The sequence below is a fragment of the Panicum virgatum genome, chromosome 3K (genome assembly GCF_016808335.1).
Source record: "Panicum virgatum strain AP13 chromosome 3K, P.virgatum_v5, whole genome shotgun sequence".
NCBI lineage: Eukaryota > Viridiplantae > Streptophyta > Magnoliopsida > Poales > Poaceae > Panicum > Panicum virgatum.
In genome coordinates this window covers 56,680,300-56,699,265 of record NC_053138.1, presented here as the reverse complement: position 1 = coordinate 56,699,265, position 18,966 = coordinate 56,680,300, and the positions used below count along the sequence as shown (strand labels likewise).

The window sequence follows — 18,966 nt, the reverse complement described above, 5'->3', positions numbered from 1 at the left end:
TTGTTCAAAGAATCACGAATTCGAATACAAAGGGCGGGCGTATGAACGGTCTGAGTCACCACTCGCCTCAGTTTTGAAATTAAAATTTGAATACCAACATGTATGATTTCAAGACAATCTGATGTCGAAGCACCAGTAATCCTCTCAATATGGAACTCAATTCGTTTCCCATAATAAAATGGGAAAACACTACTAATCACGGCGGGTGCCCTTCAGAACGCAACTTGTGTACACCAGCAACTTACAACAGAATACAATCACTTGAAAACATTTCTATAGGAAACTGGACAGGAAATCCTTTATTCGATCGATGTAGGGCGACCGGGTGGGGATTATGTGGCCCAAATCATGCTCAACCACAGAGCAGCAATCCAGCTGAAACTGACCAGCGAGTTCAGCGCTCGCCCTGTTCGCTATCTGCCTGTCATGGCCTTCGCCGTTGCCAAAACAATGGAGCGAGGGAAGCTTGATCGGTTCACCATCAAAATTGCCCACTGGCGCTGGATACCCGGAGCAGAACATCCCAAACCTGAATTTCGGAGAACCACATGTCTTCTGCTGCTGCCTGCAAAACAAGGCGGCCATGGCGGCGCCCTGAGAGAAGCCAAGGATTCCGTCGAAGTTTCCAATCTCAGAGATGGCGTTTTCTAGGTAGGTGTATGATTCCTCAAAGCCTTTGGTTTGTTGCTGGTACTGAAGTGGGTCGAACGGCGCATCTGCGGCCTTCCAGTCTTGCTCGGCGTTGAAACTGGAGTTTGGAGCAACGAGCCATGCGAATTTCCGTTTTGGAGTCGCAGCAGGAGGTGAGGGTTTGTCAGAGCAGCAGCCCTGGATTGGTTGGTATACAAAAGAAAGCTCATGAGGAGCGTCTATGAAGACGAGCTCAGCAATGTGCTTCAGCTTCTTGGCAAGTGCTGATGTTCTTCCCTTAAAATTGGATGCGCTCTGACGGAAACCATGCAAGCAGAGAATCCTCAGCTTTTTCAGCTGCTCACTATCTGCGTAAAACTTCACCCAAGTTAGAGAAAGGTCAACTGCAAAAAATACAAGTACATATAGCTATTTAAAGTAACAGCACGCTTATAATAGTTCAGACTGAATGCACTGAAGAATACCAGAATAAGCAAATGATTGGGAGAAACAAAAATGGAAAGGGACACAAATCATCTCAGAATTGGTGGCCATGAGTGATTAAGTTAAGTTGATATTATGATTACCCATCCTACTATGCATTTATCTGTCTTGTTCAAGCTCAGCCCAATGCATTCGTTCTACTTCTATACTTCTGTCCATAGCATAAGACCCATGTGCATATTGATATGAACATAAATAAATTATCTATCGTCCAGAGAATGCAGTGGAAAACTGATACAGACCTTACCATTACTCCAGGGAACTTTGGAGGTCACATTGTGATTGCTTATGGATGGGTTTTCAAAGCCAGAAGGTTCAGATATCTGTATTCCGCAGTCTTGCGTGTTCGATATTTGGCAGAGTTCTTTTCCATTCTTTTGACATAACTCGCATACATATTCCTTAGTAGACCCCTGGAGATTAAAAAGGAAAGTTTACAATTTGAAGCAATTATAAGATGAACCCAATGTTAATTCAGCAAATATTTCATTAAAAGTTCATAAACATATTGAATTTTACTCAACCTGACATGTAGGGCACACTAAGACCAACATTCTGCAGTGGCTGCAACGACACCGGGATGAATAGTCATCATAGGAAGAACCACATAGCAAACACATCCCAAGTATGTTCTCTTTAAGGCTTCCCACTGAGATTCTGTAAAATGACATTCCACAAGCAAGTGGTAAGGAAACTAAGGAAAACCACCTTAAGGGCACAGTTTGAACTTTCTCAGTGTGTATTAGATAACTACCAACCTGTGGTCAAATACAAAATTCTTTCCTTCAAAATAGCCACCATCTGGGAACTGCTCCAGATACCGCTGAATGCCACCATATAGCTAATATAAACGTAACAATAAACAGTCATGAAACAGTAAAGACTACCCAAGCATGGCCAAGAACTCGAGGTCAAAGACAATCAAAACAAAGTATAGCAGATTACCTGAAAAACATTCTCAAATCCTTCACCTTTCGAGCGAATATAAGCTGATGCCATCTCACAGCGTATACCTCCTGTGCAGTACCTACAAATACCAATAAGTTAGTAAAGCTGCCTGCTTCGTGTTGCCAAACATATTATATTAGTGTAATTGAGATCAATTCAAAGATCCAGCAAAATGTACATGAGGATTGACTTCCCACGCAGCTTCTCAGTATGCTCATCTATCCATGAAGGCAGGTCACTGTACTGCCTGATTTCTGGGTCTAAAGTCTCCACATTTGGTACATTGAACTTGCCGATCCGCGTCTCATACACATTCCTTGCATCAACAACAACCACTTCATTCTTCTCCGCTGATGCCACCTCATCCGAACTAGTCCCAGCTACAATGACAGTGCAACTTAGCAATTACAGCTTTTCAAAAAACAAAAAAATACTTAAGCAATTTAAATTCATACCTAAACCAGGAATTGGCAACACAAACAGACATGGACAAGCCTCAGTCTGAGAATCCACTTACCAACATTTTGGAGCACCGAATGGAACTCAGCAGCCGACAAGTGTCTCCCTGCACTTGAAATCTCCGGTGGTGCCGATGTGGGATTCGAGCACAGGGTAACCAGCTCCTGCCAACCAAATGCAGCAACATTTCAAAACCTAGTAATGGATGGCTCTACCGAATGGTAAAAGGTGCGACCAATCCTCTGGAAGGAGAGACAAGGACCTTGACGACCCGGACGGAGAGCGAGGTGAAGCCGCACTCCCTGGCGACCCTCTCGTCAACTGGGTCCTCGCAGGAAGCCAGCTTGAAGTCCGTGCCCTCGAACAAGGTGTTGGAGCTCATCTCCGCGATGTGCTTCTCTAGCGCCGTCATCCGCCCCCCGAGCTAGCAACACCAAAATGCGAAGGCGGGTGAGCGGTGACCGGGGAGGTCGCCATGAATGCATTCGTGAACATCACAAAATACACAGAGCTCCAATTCTCTGCCCCAAAGGCCGTCTACGACGGAGAGAAGAGGGAGAAGTGGGGATACGCTCTCACCGTGGCGTTGACGCCGTCGGGGCCGACGCGGACGCGGCCGACGAGCGCGAGGCCGCGGCAGCGCTCCTCGTAGAACGCGGCGAGCGCGGCGGCGTCGGGCACCTCGGCGTACTTGTAGTAGAGAAGCACGCCGTAGCGGTCTCCGCCGCCGCCATCTCCCCGACGCTGGTCCGGCTGCCGCGTCGCGTCCATAGCCCAAAACCCTAGCGGCGGCGACGGCGGCGGCGCGAGGAGGGCGAAACGGAGACGGCGAGGTGGTGGTGGCCTGGCCTTGTAGGGCCTCAACGAGGCATAACCGGTGCAATCACCGAACTGGTGAAAGCACCGTAAAAGGTCTTCAAAAAATTTTGAAAAAAATCATGAATGTACATCTCGGTCTACCCCATCTATATATAAATTTCCACGATCAAATTCATCTTACACTTGCAGTTAAAAAAAGACAAATTTTCTGACAATCATTAACGTTCAAATGCAGCCCAAATTTATCTTTTTTGTAACTATTAGAGTAAGATGAATTTGATCATGAAATTTTATATGTAGATGGGGTAGACCGAGATGTACATTCATAATTTTTTTTAGAATTTTTTGAAGACCTTTTTAGTTTGCTTTCACGGTGCTTTCACCAGTTCGGTGATTGCACCGGATATGCTCCCGGCCTCCAACTAGCCTCAAAACGCCATGGGCCCGGCCCATATGGATAACCGGACCATGGGCTCAAACTTCAGCCCATTTAGTGGAAATCCAAAAAACTAGCCCGGCCCACCAAGGACCTTATCCCCCTTCTCCTCGCCCCCATTTCGCTACGCGTCCCCCCCCCCCCCCCACCCAAAACCCCCAGCAAGAACCTCGCTCTCCGGCGGCGTCTCCGGCCACCTATCCATGGAGGCCACCGCCGCGCCGCGGGCGCTCTCCCTCCTGGCGCCGTCTCCACCTCCATCGCTGCGGATGAACTGCTGGCGCGTCGCCTTCGGAGGCGTGAGGCGGCGCGGGGCCGTGCCCGTCAGGGCGAAGAAGAAGAGGGGGAGGGGCGGGGACGGGGGCGCGGAGGAGCGGGTGGACACGCACAGCTTTGCTCCCAAGGCCGGCGAGGCCGCCGGGCTGTTTCCCGAGGCCGTCCTGCTTAGAAAGGTGCGGACTTTTTTTTTCTCACCCTCTGCTTCTAGTGTTCCGATGCGGGGCGGCCAGGAAGGAACATGGCATGGTTCCCTTCGGGTTCCTTATTCTGGGTACTTCGATGAATTGAATTTTGTTAATTGGCGGTTAATCGGACGAATAATTGGAGCTAAGAGGCGCTAGTGATTCGCATGTGGTTTTAGTGCATTTGAGAGTCTAGTGTTATATGATGGAAGATGGATTTTGTGTGAGGCTCTAGAATGCAATAGTTTTCTTATCTAGTGGGGGTTTCTTAAGCCATCGCAACCATGTTATATTATACAGAGCCATTTGCCTATGTAGCTGAAATTCGTGGAAGGAACTGCTAAGTGTTAAACTACTAGAGGAAGTAGAAAAATAGATGATGCAGTTTTCACGAGTTTTTTGCTACGAAAATAGCGTGAGCTAACAGGTGAAAACTTTGGGGTTATGTTATTTTTTGTGGAAGAAACAGGGGACACTCTTAATCTTTGGAAGGGGAATGCTAAAAGCAATATGGAAGGCTATACAGCTACGTGCTAATTCCATCTTTTTTTTGGGCAGAAAATGGCGAGAGAGGATGGTCAAGTGGCACCGGAATTTGCTGATGCAGAAGAAGGTGATATTTTTTTTATGCTATAATTAAGTTTCCTATTCTTTTGAGATGTTCACTTCGGTATTGTAAAATTCCCTTTTGTGGTTTATGTAAATAATTGACCATTCTAGTCCAATTTCTTTTTGCAGAAAAGCTATATGACTTTCTTAACATTCAGCTTGAGAGTGATTTAAATTTAAAAAGAAGTAAGAGCCCTTTCCATTCCTCTTTTTTCCAGCTATTTTAATGGTTTGTGTGTCCTGGCATTGCTTGCTCATTATTTGCATGTGGCTATCTGAGTTAAACTCGATCTTCCTTTCACAGTGCGGCACTATGAAGTAGTTTATCTAATTCATGAGGATCGTGTTGAAGAAGTTGAAGATGTTGTATCAAAAGTACAAGGTGCATCTCTTAACTCTCGTACATCACTTGTGTCTGAATCTTTTTTATCATGTTGAATCCCTTTTTCTCTCTAATTATACTCACTAGTTAGTGTTAACCACCTAAAGGCAAGCTAAAAGCACTAGTATTGTTGTATTAATGAGTTTGACATTCTCGGATTCTCCTAAAGCTGTTTCCCTGCTAAGCTTGCTACGATCCGTCTGTTTTGCTTTTGGAGCCTTTGTTTTTTCATCTGTATGTGCAATCACAAGGGCGGACATGAAAATATTGTTTATATATTCCTTCTTATTGTTTTTGGGTATGTTTTCTGTTACTTTTGTTTCAGTCAGCCAATGAGCCTGAATCTCTATTTTTTGTGTTTTCTGGAATAGTTCAATAGTTGATCAATATACTACTGAGAAGTTGGCATATAAATATTCTCTTTTTTCTCTTCTAGATTTTGTCAGGGAGAAGAAAGGAAGAATATGGAGGCTTAACAATTGGGGATTGCGCAGGCTTGCTTACAAAATAAAGAAAGCAACACATGCCAACTACATCTTGATGAACTTTGAGATAGAGTCAAGGTACATCAATGACTTCAAGACCCTGCTAGACAAGGATGAAAGGATCATCAGACACCTTGTTATGAAACGGGATGAGGCAATTACTGAAGACTGCCCTCCCCCACCAGAGTTCCACACTCTGCGAGCTCAACAATATTTTGATGATGAATATGAAGATGAGGAGGAGGAAGAGGAAGAGGAGGATTTGAATGCCAGGAGTGAACTAGAGTCAGCCGATTATGATGAGGATGATGTTGCAGCTGGTGATGAACCTGAAATTATTTATGTTGATGAAGCTGATCAGGATAATTACAAAGACAGTCAAGACACTAGAAGAAGGAACAGGAAGCTGAAGGTGAAGAAGTATACAGCAGAAAAGGTATTGAGGTAGCATTGTGTGTGTGGTTTTCAATTAGTTAAAGTCTTTTTTAGCTCTTATACAAAGGACCACCTCTATCTGAATGATGAGGAAACTTCACTTAGTGCCTTTTCTGGTGCCAATGACCACTACTTGATAATGAGATAGGTATATGTGCTATGATTGGTACAGCCCTTGTAGATGCCTTCTTTAGTGCACCTTTGTTTTTTGTGAGTATCACTTTAATTTGCCAAGAAAACCAAAAACGTAATTTATTATGAGTTCAAAATGCATCCCTCTCTGACTGCAAAAGTTGAGTCCACACTGAGACCATAAAGCTGCTTGCGTCAACCTTTCAGAGGGACTTCACTTATCCTGTAGCATTCCAAGGGGTAACTAGTGCATTTCCTTTCTATCTTGTGGCGAAATTCCAGCGGGCTATCACTTGCAAGTTTTGTGTTGATTGGAGTTGGAGATCCTTATTTGCTGATTCATTTTGTTACACCTAACATATTCAGCACCCCCTCAACATCAGTGCACCGAAATTGTTGACTTGACTATTTTCAAGCCAGGAGCAGGAATGAACATTTTCCCACTTCATTTACTGGAGGGACTTGTACTACTAGTTATTGAGATAAAATGGTTGAATTGCCGCTGCCGACTTGATTTTGATCATGTGATCGCAAGTTGGAAATGCGAATGATAATTGGGAGGGGACCTTATGCGAACTTCATTAATGATCAAACCTAAAGAAATGTTCAACAGTTGGATATTGATTATCTCACAAGTTCTATACATGTTGAGATTATCAAATGATCAATAACTAGCATTAACTTAGGGAATCTTGCTGACGTTCACGTCTCGGCTAACTTGAAGCATTTCACCTGCAAATGTTGGGATAATCATGGATTTGCTATTTTTTAAAGAAATCTTCTTGATTGGTCAGCCTATTGTCACCATATTATAATCACATCGACAAGCAGATACCTAGTCATGCTTGAGTTTTTCTATGATGTTTCAGGTTTGCTATTAACCAGGGACTGTTCATCTTTGTATCATGATGATGATCGTTCTTCAAATATATTTTGCTTGTTTTACGTCAAGATGCTTCATATGTCCACAATCTTCTATTAAAAAAGTAATAATCATGGGCACCTCGTTTTGGATTTCTTCTGCGGTAACTTGATCATGTTGCATTTTGAACTGGTTCTTTTGAGTTTGAGATGATATTGTGATCATGACTTGCATTGATTGTGAGTGACCAGGGACTTCTAATCTGCATCTCAATACCTCACCTATTGAGATTATCATTAATTGTGTATTAATTAAAGGAATCTTCTTGGTTGATCAGCCTGTTGTGAGCTTGTGACTTGGGACCATAATCTACTTCATGCCACATTAAGGACCACCGGCTGTTTCGCGTGAACAATTCACCAGGTTGTTTGTAGTTTGGCCCATGATGCATTTCACAACTTATTGGTGCCGGCCCAAAAATCTCTCAATCACTGTACATGGTACATAACCCTGTGTGTTCAATCAAACAGTGTGGCTATGATCTGGAAACATTTGTCACCGTCATTGCTGCCTCCCTTCTACTACGTGATAATGTTCTGGATGTTTTCAAGAGCCGCCACCCATTCGCACCCATGTTGTGTCGTTTTTGCTTTGCCATATGCTGTGTATGTTTCCTTGAACAGTGTAGCTACGGCCTCATATGTCTCATTATATCCTTTGTGCATAAATTTCTGTATTGGCTAATGGCTATGCTAGGCTCCTAGCAGGCTAGCACTAGCAGTTTGGTTGGCATGCTACCTAACTGTCCCATTTCAGCAAATTCTTACTTTGAGATGGGGAGGAATCCGGCTTGAATTTCAGCAAGTTCATTTGGAGTTCAATGGTTTCCATAAATTCCGTCCCATGAGGAGATGATTGAAAAATCATTTTGTTATCAATTCAATTGAAGGATTCGTATGTGTAATCAGAAAATCTCATTTTGTTACCCAACAAACTGAATGCTAACAAACACAACATTTTGAGGGAAACAATGTGCGAAAATGACAAAATAAGAACTACCCACATTGCATTGCAAATTGCAGACTTTTCTTTGCCAATTCATCAAGAACTGTCTGCGCCAATCTCGATTCAGACACATAATGTCTCATCATTCCATTCTACTTCATACAGATAATTCGATTTGGTTGCTTTTCCGGTTTGTCCTATGAACAAAAGGTATTTCCTTGTACAAACTACAGTGTAGCTGTGATCTTGAATTGGAATTGGCGATATTTTTTTTTGTTTTGTTTCTAAACTCCCCTGGTTGGTGGCTAATCTCAGGAATGGTGATTTTTCATAGGGAAAAGCCCAGTTTAATAGGAATCCCTGCTCCTTTTCTTTGTGATGTTTAATATTCTGTACGGTTTAGTGGGTATCAAGCAGGCTGGCACACTACGTAACTGTTTTTCACGAACTAGAAACTAACTGATGGCTATATGTTTCTTCTTCCTGTGCGCATCTTTCATCAACAAAACTGATGACTCTGTTAGGGAATGGATCATGTGTTTGCTTATTTCTCTGGGATTGATTGTCTGAGTACTCATAAAAGCTCGTCCATTGTTTGTTATTCCGTCTACATGTAATAAGATCTTAATATATGTTTTATCCTGTGAATTGCCATTAAAGCGTTTGTAGTCCAACGGTTAGGATAATTGCCTTCCAAGCAATAGACCCGGGTTCGACTCCCGGCAAACGCGCAATATTTTGGACCTTTCCCTTGATACCTTTCTTTTACTGCTTCTCTCGTTCAGAAATTATCATGGGCAGGGGAGCAGTTTTTTTTTTTTAAGTCGCTGGCGCTGTATTGGCCGTAGCAGCTTTTTTAACATTCACAATCTGGTGGACGAGGCATCCATCCTTATTATCCATGCATGGCATTGTGTTGGATTTAGAGGTCATTTTTAATTTCTTTGCGTTTTGGATAATATGAAATTTAATTTTGATTCAAAAGTCATGTTTCTTTTGTGTTCATAGTGATCTGTTTTATATGCAGTAACAAAAGGTCTCCCTAAATAGTTAGTTTGGGTTCATAATGATCTGTACTCTATTTTTTATGGCATGCATGTGTGTGAGCATCTTTATTGTGTTTATAGAATTGTAACATATGTAGCAATAATCAAATGCCCTCTCTACTTTTTAGAGATGTATTTCTTTTCATTTGATAAAGGATTACTCTATTAATACTTAACTTCGGTGATACAAAAGTGTGCTCATAAGAAAGCAGTTTTTTAATACGAATCTAATGGTAATATGACATTAACTTCGTGTCATAAAGTTATGTATCAATACAGTAATTCCTGATCAAAACTTGTTTTAACAAAACAAAATATAATAGTCCTTGTAATTTTGAATGGAGGAGGCAGTGGTAATAACTGATGTCCCCAACTATGCCCTTTCACACAAAGTTGTAGCGCAATCAAGTAACGTTTGTAGATTGTATAAAAAGTTTAATGCGCGCACGAGGTTGAATGGGCCTCGGGCTATTTCATGACGTTTCCAAAACGTCATGGATTGAGTAATCTGTGACGCTCGATACATGACGAAATTTGAAAACGTCACAGATACTATTTTATGACGGTTTTTCAGTGATTCATGACGAAAATCAGTCGTCATGGATCACATGATTTTTTTTGTAGTGGTGGAAGTTCAAGAGTAGGTGTCTGATGGAATATGTCTCACCAAGGGTAACTTTCATAAGCTAGATTCTAATACCAATAGCACATTGATTGTATGTCTTTTGCTATTCGTAATGATGTGCCTGAATCATCTTATGACCACATCGAACGCATGCAAAGAAATATAGGCATACTAACAAGACACGCACTTCCGGGTAGCACTAGCTATAGGGTATAACCACATCCGCTAACCATATAAGATATTGCTTGATTTCTCACATTGATTTGGCCTTTAATTATTGGATGCTGACCACATCGACAGAAATATAGGCATCCGTACGGTTATGGTAAAGAGAAAGCCAAGATAAGTCTTCGTTCACACGTCTCCATCTTATATCTCAAATCACTCTGATCTTTATTTGTCCACTCTTTGTATACGGCCTGTGTTACTACATGCGTTCTCTCCAAATGCATGAAAACCGTGTAGCAAAGTGACCGTAATAAATACTCTATCCGTTCTAAAATGTAGACTGTTTTTTTAAGGAAAAATGTAGACTGTTTTAGTTTTGTGCTATATGAAACTTGACCTATACCAAATTTAAAGTGAAATATGCTGATATTAACATCTAAACTACTAAACAGCGGGATTATAAGAAAACCTATATTCATGGCGGGTTTAACCAAATTGATTTCATACTGTAGACATTGATACATTTTTTTATAAACCTGGTTAGAGTTACAAAAGTTTGACTTGGAACAAATTAAACGACTTATATTTTCATCCGCGACTTTGGAACAAATTAAAATGACATATTTTCAATCCACGGCATTCTAACCACAAGACTAGTTGGGGAGATGGGAGAACCACAAATTAGGCAAATTAAGCTCGATCCCTACTTAATGAGATAGGCGCTTTTGTATCTTGCCGAAAAAAAGTTTGTGCAGCCGGGCTGCAAAACTGCGCCCGGTGCAGCCTCTCTCTAGATTAATCTAGAGACGGGCGCTTGCTAATCTAGAGAGGGGCTGCACCAGTCGCAGTTTACAGCCCGGCTTCATAGAATTTTTTTTTCCATCATGGCAAGATGTATATATATATAGCGGTCATCAGTGGTGCAACGCAACACCAGCTGCCTGGCAACGGCAGCACACAGCCTGCCAATCCATGGCGAAGAAGATGTTGCCTGCGGTGGCCAACGAGCTCCTCTCCGCCCTCCTCCACACCGGCGCCACCGTTCCCGGCCGGCCGCCGCGAGCCGCGCGCAGCTCGCCCGCCGTCGTCCACAGGTGCGCCCCTCCCGCGGCGCGGCTCGCCGGCGCGGGGACCACGCTGGTCGTCGACGTCGACGGCGCCCTCCTCCTGCCGCGCCGCCGCTCCCTTCTCTTCGCCTACTTCATGCTCGTCTCCCTCGAGGCCGGCAGCTTCCTCCGCGGCCTCGCCCTGCTGCTCCTCTACCCCGCCATCGCCGTGCTCCAAGCCCTCGGCGGCCGCGACACGGCCGTGCGCGCCATGGCCGCCATCGCCTTCTGCGGGCTGCGCGTCGGCACCTTCCGCGCCGGCCGGCGCGGGTGGTGTGGGCGAGCGCCATGCCGAGGGTGATGGTGGAGCCGCTCCTGAGGGAGTACCTCCAGGTGCCCGCCGCGGCGGCCGTCGCGGCGAGGGAGATGAAGACGGCGTGGGGGCTCTACACCGGCCTCATGGAGTGCGGCGAGGCGACGTCGTCGGTGCTGAGGAAGAACGCGGCGGACGGAGGCGGCGGCGACGACGACGTCGTGGGGTTCTCTGCCGGCAGCTCCTCCATGGAGTTCCTTCGCAGCCCTCTGGCATCCATCTGCAAGGAGCTGTACGTGGCGAGCCCGGAGGAGAAGAGCAAGTGGCGCCGCCTGCGGCGGCGCGACTACCCTCGCCCGCTCGTCTTCCACAACGGCCGGCTGGCGTTCCTGCCGACGCCGCTCGCCGCCGTGGCCATGTTCATGTGGCTGCCCCTGGGCGCGGCGCTCTCCGTGGCCCGCCTCGCCGTCGCCATGGCCCTGCCGTACCGGTACGCCACGGCGCTCCTCGCCGCGACGGGCCAGTCGTGGCGCCTCCACGGCGCGCTCCCGCCGACGGCCAGCGGCGGTGCCGCGGCCGCCGGCGAGCTCTACGCGTGCAACCACCGCACGCTCATCGATCCGGTCTACGTGTCCATCGCGCTGGACCGGCGGGTCCGCGCCGTGTCCTACAGCCTGAGCCGCGTCTCCGACGTGCTCTCGCCGATCGGCCGCACCGTCCACCTGGCCCGCGACCGCGCCCGCGACGGCGCCGCCATGGCGCGGCTGCTCGGCCGCGGCGACAGCGTGGTGGTCTGCCCCGAGGGCACCACCTGCCGGGAGCCCTACCTGCTCCGGTTCAGCCCGCTGTTCGCCGAGCTCGGCGGCGAGCGCGGCGTCGTGCCCGTGGCGCTCGCCTTCGAGAACAGCATGTTCTACGGCACGACAGCGAGCGGGTGGAAAGGCGTCGACCCCTTCTACTACCTGGCCAACCCCAGGATGTGCTACACGGTGGAGTTCCTGGACAGGGTGGACACGGCGGCCGTCGGGGAGGGGAAGGCGGCCAGCACCGACGTGGCCAACCGCGTGCAGCGGCACATCGCGGCGGCGCTCGGGTACGAGTGCACCATGCTCACCAGGAAGGATAAGTATCTCATGCTCGTCGGCAACGACGGCGCCGTGGCGGCGGCGCCACCACGGCGGCAAGTGAGGTAGCGCCCGCCGGCAAGCACATCATGTGCCCGCTCGTGCTCTCACTGGCTGCACCTGCATGCACACAACCAATATATATTTGATCAAGATCGTGCCACTACACACAGTACTCGATTGAAGAAATGAAAAGGAAAAATTAGAAAAAGAGGGACTAGGATAATGCTTTTAGTAAGAAAAGGTTTGGTATTTGTAAGTTGCTTGATGCCTTGATGTATGTAAAATGTAGAGATTGGTGTGTATAAAAGGTAATGTAACTTGTTACTCTTAATGAAAGAATATTATGTCAAAGTCGCCATAAGAGAATGTGTTTCGAGTCCATGTCAGAAATCCAACATGTGATCACAAGAATAACTGAAGTGCATGCCTGCAATATTAGTAGGAGAGAATTTTGTTGGAGGATCTATCATTTGGTTCCTTTTGTCATTCCGAGAGAGTAGATTGCTGTTTATCAGAGTCAGGTAGCACTGCAGTGACCTCATCTGAAGGCAGTCTGTTTTAGTTCCAATTCTGAATTGCTTTGTCAGGTTGGTCACTAACCGTATGCAGCACCTGAGACGCTCTCACTTGTTTGAAGCGAGAAAAAATGGTGGAACAAGCTGGACACAACATCAAAATGAAACCGAAACACATCTATTTTTTATGCAATAATGGACTGTGGCATTCAGGACAAGTGATCATGCAAAAACATGAAGAAACTAAAGGATGATTGCAAGAGAACATCTTTTTCAGGTAACAATTTCCAGGAATGTTGCAGCAATGAAAACTCCAACCCGAGAAGCACCTTTCACTGCTGAAAAAAATGTCTTTGTCCACCTCCATTCTTGAGATGATGGCTCCCAAAACCACCATAATTCTGCCGGCACCGGTAATCTACTGTAGCTCAAACATTCTTCCTCGAAATTAAAGTCCAAGTGCATTACCCTGCATCCTGACTTCCTCGCATTTCAGATATCTTCAAAGCTTCACTATCATGGCTGCAAAATTTAGAATTCTGCTAGAATGGGCGCTAATAAATGACTTAGATGCTTTTCTTCCAAGGTTACATTTGCCGTCGAAGGATTTGTCAGCAAATGCTGGGTCGACATTTCTGTAGCTCATAAATAACCACTGTTGTTGATGAAGGACCGTTTGCAGCGCTTGCAAGAAATTGTTCAGATCAAAACCACCATTGGGCCATTGCTAGAGGAATGGACGCAAAATTTTGGACCAGGAATGAAGGATGTGGTGATGTAGGCAGCATGTTTTGTACTCTTGCTCTGATTTTTTTTTCTATGTAACAGCAATGTAGGGAGCACTTCCTCCAAAGATGTATTTGCATTTGGATAAAGGATGGGTTAACAATACAATACAACAAAGAAAATGAGTAAGAAAAAATGAATCACGTTCGACATTGACACATTCTCCAAACATGAACGGAGGGATGCCATAAATGCCGAAGAATTTCGGAACCAGCATGGTGAATATCTTCCCTGATTGAGAATTTATTCCCAGGTTTCTTCAAAAAAAAAATATGCCCAGGCCTTTAGAACTTGGAAAGAAGACAGTACTACAAACAGAGGTGTTATTATGTTGACAGCAACTGTCAACAGAAATTCATGCAGGCTATGTACTAATTTCTCAAACTCGATTAATTGCATCGTTAGGAAAAAATATCAAACAACATTCATTTGCAGGCGCCGATTGGCAGGTGTATATGAAGCGCATCTAGGCCGATAGATGCTAATGGTAAGTTTTGGTGATTAATGACAACCGTATGCGACTAACGTGTGTTTTGAAGGAAAAATCAATGATTGAATTAGTCTCATATTAAATATGAAAGGAGACCCCTCAATTCAAAACATTCATGCGTGCCAAGGACTAAATCTGAAAGATTAAGGATCTTTTTAGTCTCAAGTGTCACAAGAAGATGAAAGACACTTGATTTAGCTAGGTTTTATAGTTTCTAGTTCTTGACCGTACTATTAAGAGGGGTTCGTGAGTAAGTAACTTGACCAAAATTGAGTTGGCCTTAGATATCTTGCACACTTGCTCAAAAACAGCCCAATATGGTCAATAGAAGTCAACACAACACTTGGAAGAAGAAACAATCGAAGTTACATTCAAATCCAAGTCAATTCAGTTGAAAATGAAGAAAAACAGCAGCACCGGTTTAACCGATGCCCCTATCATCGGAGTATCCGATACTTGGCGGAAGTTCCGACGCCCGGTCGGTCTATCTCTCTTGGAAGCAAGCTGAAATCAAGTCAAGTCACTCTATATCACCGGTTGAACAGATGGTCCCAAGCAAAGCACCGGTACATTAGATGTACTTTGTTCCAGAGAGCATGTTTGGAGGACCTCAACTCGTCTTCAACACCGGTTGAACCGACGCTTCAGAATTAACCACCGGTGCATTGGATGTTGTTGTGGGGTTCTAGGGGTACCCACAGCCGGGTGGCGGAACGCACCCGCCTATTCCCAGTGAGGGAGTACTCGGGGAAGCACTAGGCGATGGGGCTGGACCTTTGCTGAGACTAGGACTCAAGAACACACGATTTAGAGTGGTTCGGGCCGCCGGAGCGTAATACCCTACGTCCACTGGGAGATGTATTGTTCTTGGTGGTGTGTATCAACCTATCCTCTGCTGGCCTTGGCTCTTGCCCAGCCTGAGGTCTTCTAGCGGCGCCCCCTCCTTTTATAGATCAAAGGGGGAGCGGATACATAGGACGTTGATGCCCCGACAGGTGGGCCTAACGTGACTGTGGCTACAGTGGTAGCGAATCTTTCCTCCGATATGCGTACTGCTGCTCCTCTGACTCAGGGGGTCTTCTCTTGTCCCGTCAGCGAGGCGCCCGTTGGAGTAGCGTAGCTTGCGGCGTGGCCTGCTGAGGCTATAATGTAGCGTCATAATGGGCGAAGCCGAGCCGTCGTATCCATCTGTTACGGCAGGCTGGCAGACGCGGTATAGGTGGCGCCAGCAGCTCCACTTCCTCGGTAATACGCGATCAATAGTGCCCCCTGGTCAAAGAATCGCCTCGGCTTCTGCCATATCAATGCAGACGTCCACCTACCGCAATGAATGCAATGGTGGGTGAACGTTAATATGGAAACCCAAACGGCCATATCTTGCAGACACGTGGCGTCTCCAGACCACCCCGACGCGGGGTGCCGATTTCTTCCCTTAGTGAGGGGTCCGGTTACTATACAGGGGGTCCGGGACCCCATGAGGGGTCCGGGACCCTGCGGGGGTCCGGTCTCCTTGGGAGGTCCGGAGCCCCGGCTGCTCGCGTACGAGTTCCTGCCTCTTCCGGGACACGTGGTGTCTCCGGACCTTTCCCAACTGGGGAAGCATAATGGCCGTTGCTGGGAGAACAGGACTCCGGACCGCAGGGGTCCGGCTGTCTGGATGTAGTTAAGGATAACTACAAGATCCTTGCCTAGACACAGCAAGAGGGGGTACCCCAGTCCTGGGGTACCGACAGATGTACTATGTTCCAGAAAGCTTGTTTGATTTGATCAGTGAACCTCTTCAGCACCGGTTGAACCGATGCCCCTACGGATCATGCACTGGTGCAATGACGCAAGCCTGTATACTGTGTCAGAACCCCCAACGGCTATTATTTGGACACAGAGAGACCGGTTGAACCGATGCCTTCAATTTCTCACCCGTCGATTCTTCCGATGATCACGATTTTTCTGCAGTGGACTTCCAACGGCTATATGACCCTCTCCACTCTATATAAGGGCACCCCCTGGCTCATTTGAACTGCATTTGACACCTTGAATACCTGAGGCCACCCTTGAGAAGAAGAGAAAGTGCTTTGAGCAAAAGAGTAAAGATCTAGTACATTGATTGTGCTTCAACCTTGAAGAATTCAACCTTTGCAAGTGTAGCAAGTGTGTTTGAGCTAGGGCCAACTGAGTGTAGGTCAAGTGAAAGCTTAGTAGCTTGTTACTCTTGGTGTTTGACGGCACCTAGCCGGCCTCGGTGATCGGGAGGTTCTTGGTGAGCTCTTGAAGTTTGTGAGAGCCCCAAGACAAGAAGTTTGTACACGGTGTGAAGCTCGCCGTTCCGGAGATGGAGAAGGAGCATTTTTAGTGATCACTTGCTCCTTGGTGAAGCAAGGGAGCTATACCCTTGTGTGGGTGCTCCAACGTGGATTAGGGGGAGCGTCAACTCCTCGATACCACGGAAAAAATTCGGTTGTCTCGTGTCTCTTACTTTTATTTCAAGCAATTAAATCCATTTGTTGTTGTTCTTACTTTTGATTGATTGTAGATTGACTAGGACAACTTGCATGGTAGTGTGATCTCTTGCTTAGGTTTTGATCTTGCTAGTGTGCCTCCATCTAGACAAAATGATCATGATAGCGTATTTACCTACCTAAGGACCTTTTGCTAACGTGCTCTAGTGACTAGGTTTCAAATTTGTAGATTGGGCAATACTAGTCTAGGTTAAGGACTGGGTAGAAATTTGAAAAAGTCCCAATTCAACCCCCTTCTTGGGCCTCGATCCTTTCAGTATAACATTCATCTTGGAAACAAGAACGCGAGATCCGTGACCAAAGTAAATTTGACTGAGCAATCCTGATTGCTGACAACACGACACAGTTTGGCAACCTGAGCAATCCAGATCAAGTCAGGTCGGAACCCTAACTAGCAGCAACATACTGACCAGGCTCAAGAGGCTATTAACTGTACAAACATGCTCACTGAAGTTTCTGATCCATCTTGGCGGCTAGAGAGAAATTAGGCCAGCTGATTGATACCCTCAAGGTTGTGTAAGCTCACTCAAGATCGCCGCTGTGGGCGGCGGTGGCGTAAAAAGATGTAATGTTGAGCCTGGTCAAGCATTTATAAGGGTAGCTCCGGCCAAATCAACTCTGCCAATTTGCCGTCAATTCGTAAAACTGCATTTGTTTTACGGCATCAAGTTACTGCAAGGGTGTGGCACAATTCATACTGACTTCAGCTTCCATTCCATGTGAACAGCATAATGACCGAATTTGGTAGTTCAAACAGAAGCCAGGTTATGAGTCACCGTCAGGCAGTTGTTAGCTATCCCTGACTGGAAAGGATCAAGATGCTTGGTTTGGCAAAATCCATCCTCAACTCCTTATTCCTGACCACGAATTTCTGCCAGCTGAAAAATCAGACCAGGTCAAATGGAAGCTCTAGCCAGTAACATCACACTGATAGTGACCAAGGCATGGTTGCCACGTCTAGTGTTTGCTGACATGGAGCAGAAGTAAGCAAGCAGGATAGTGAAACTATTGTCAGCGACAGGGTTGGCCGACGAGCGGTGGGAAAGATGCAGATCATAGACTGTTCGGTGAAATAATTATGGGGTCTGCTTAATTTGATCAAATTCAAATTTATTGGGTAAACTGGTGAACTCTTAGCATCTTGAAGTAAGCTGGATCATGCGGTTTGTTTGCGGGTTTTTGGAACTTGGAAGGCTGTTGCTCGATTCAGACTGACTTGAGCTTCCATTAGATAGTGAATGTGTTTTTTTTTTGAGCGTGCCTGGGAATGTTTTCATTAAGCGGGAGATAGTGAAGCTTTCAACTCGGTAACGTCAATACAAGCCACAGATTTATAAAATCAAGAAGTTAGATCCATTGATACGAAGGTAAAATGCTGTAGTTGTTGTCTGTTCACACTGAAGCCCCAGGCAGTCACCATCTCTATCGTACCCCGCGCTTGGCACTGTACGGCCACGACAGTTAACTAGCTAGAGAATGCAGGATGCATCCGAGAGGACACTATAAAGCAAAAAACATTATTTCTAACAAGGTAAAGTCTAATTGTCAAGCCCTGGGATGACAAGGTAAAATCTAATAGTCATCTCATCTGTCCTTTTATTTTCAAACCTATATTTGCTCAACATGACAATGGACAATTTTATCTCTGTGAGGACTGCAATTTCTGCCATGCAGCAAACATGTCAACTGGTTTTATCTTCAGTCAACTATGTGTGTGGTCAATTGCAAGGTTTCTCTTTGAACCCTGAAGAATGGTAAATTATTTTCTGAAATCTGATCCATGAAGTCAAAATATGGGCATGCAGTGAAGGAAAAAACAATCAAATGTCATCATGTACTAATGGACTTCCATACCATGCATAAAACAGAATACACCGACACATTGTTGCACAGCAAAGGGACCATCGAGAACAATATGGTGATGCAGCCAGCATGTATTGTTCTGCATTTATTTCTGTTGCACTCATGCTCTGCTGTTTCTTAATTGTAATAGCAACCACGGAGCCTAGTTCGGAACTTCCTCAAAAAAATATTTTGCATTTAGAAACCGGTGGATTAACAATACAAGGACAATGAGTAAGAACAATGGGAACATATCAGGTGTAAAACCAACATCTTCATGCAAATTGTGCAAACTTTAATCTGGGCTACAGGATCAACATTTAAG

At 45.7% G+C, this 18,966-nt stretch overlaps 2 protein-coding genes, 1 non-coding gene and 1 pseudogene across 8 annotated transcripts; 3 read left to right on the top strand and 1 right to left on the bottom strand.

Annotated features, from left to right (window-relative positions):
- Positions 1-40: 40 nt before the first annotated feature.
- Positions 41-3,363, bottom strand: LOC120699803 (rhodanese-like domain-containing protein 6). Of its 2 annotated transcripts, none has more exons than XM_039983882.1 (9): positions 3,121-3,363; positions 2,804-2,965; positions 2,600-2,705; positions 2,261-2,462; positions 2,080-2,161; positions 1,893-1,975; positions 1,659-1,791; positions 1,382-1,547; positions 41-998 (listed from the first exon to the last, which is right to left on the bottom strand). In XM_039983882.1, exons 1-9 carry the CDS (start codon positions 3,310-3,312, stop codon positions 274-276), a joined length of 1,851 nt encoding a protein of 616 aa, XP_039839816.1. In that variant the 5' UTR covers positions 3,313-3,363; the 3' UTR covers positions 41-273. The 2 variants fall into 2 exon arrangements, with proteins under 2 accessions (XP_039839816.1, XP_039839815.1); XM_039983881.1 differs by having other exon boundaries at positions 41-1,034; positions 3,121-3,356.
- A 552-nt stretch (positions 3,364-3,915) lies between these two features.
- On the top strand, positions 3,916-8,026 carry LOC120699802 (30S ribosomal protein S6-like). 5 transcript variants are annotated; one of them, XR_005685596.1, is made up of 7 exons: positions 3,941-4,248; positions 4,816-4,870; positions 4,996-5,052; positions 5,171-5,248; positions 5,685-6,169; positions 7,500-7,585; positions 7,693-8,026. XR_005685596.1 is itself a non-coding variant. In XM_039983877.1 (6 exons), exons 1-6 carry the CDS (start codon positions 4,000-4,002, stop codon positions 7,515-7,517), a joined length of 942 nt encoding a protein of 313 aa, XP_039839811.1. In that variant the 5' UTR covers positions 3,941-3,999; the 3' UTR covers positions 7,518-8,002. The 5 variants fall into 5 exon arrangements, 3 of the variants coding, with proteins under 3 accessions (XP_039839813.1, XP_039839811.1, XP_039839814.1); XR_005685597.1 differs by having other exon boundaries at positions 7,500-7,588; XM_039983877.1 differs by having other exon boundaries at positions 7,500-8,002.
- Positions 8,027-8,826: 800 nt separating this feature from the next.
- TRNAG-UCC lies at positions 8,827-8,898 on the top strand. Its single transcript has one exon. It is a non-coding gene; the product is annotated as a tRNA-Gly (tRNA).
- A 2,054-nt stretch (positions 8,899-10,952) lies between these two features.
- Positions 10,953-12,858, top strand: LOC120699801 (annotated as a pseudogene).
- The last annotated feature ends 6,108 nt before the right edge of the window (positions 12,859-18,966 follow it).

Bases quoted from the DNA above. Each gene is read 5' to 3' on its own strand.
- LOC120699803 (XM_039983881.1), bottom strand. From the start codon at position 3,312: ATGGACGCGACGCGGCAGCCGGACCAGCGTCGGGGAGATGGCGGCGGC. The intron at 2,966-3,120 runs GTGAGAGCGTAT...TGGTGTTGCTAG, and splicing joins CCGACGGCGTCAACGCCACG to CTCGGGGGGCGGATGACGGC. The intron at 1,035-1,381 runs GTAAGGTCTGTA...TATTTTTTGCAG, and splicing joins CAAAGTTCCCTGGAGTAATG to TTGACCTTTCTCTAACTTGG.
- LOC120699802 (XM_039983877.1), top strand. From the start codon at position 4,000: ATGGAGGCCACCGCCGCGCCGCGGGCGCTCTCCCTCCTGGCGCCGTCT. The intron at 4,871-4,995 runs GTGATATTTTTT...TTCTTTTTGCAG, and splicing joins ATTTGCTGATGCAGAAGAAG to AAAAGCTATATGACTTTCTT. The intron at 5,249-5,684 runs GTGCATCTCTTA...TTTCTCTTCTAG, and splicing joins TGTTGTATCAAAAGTACAAG to ATTTTGTCAGGGAGAAGAAA.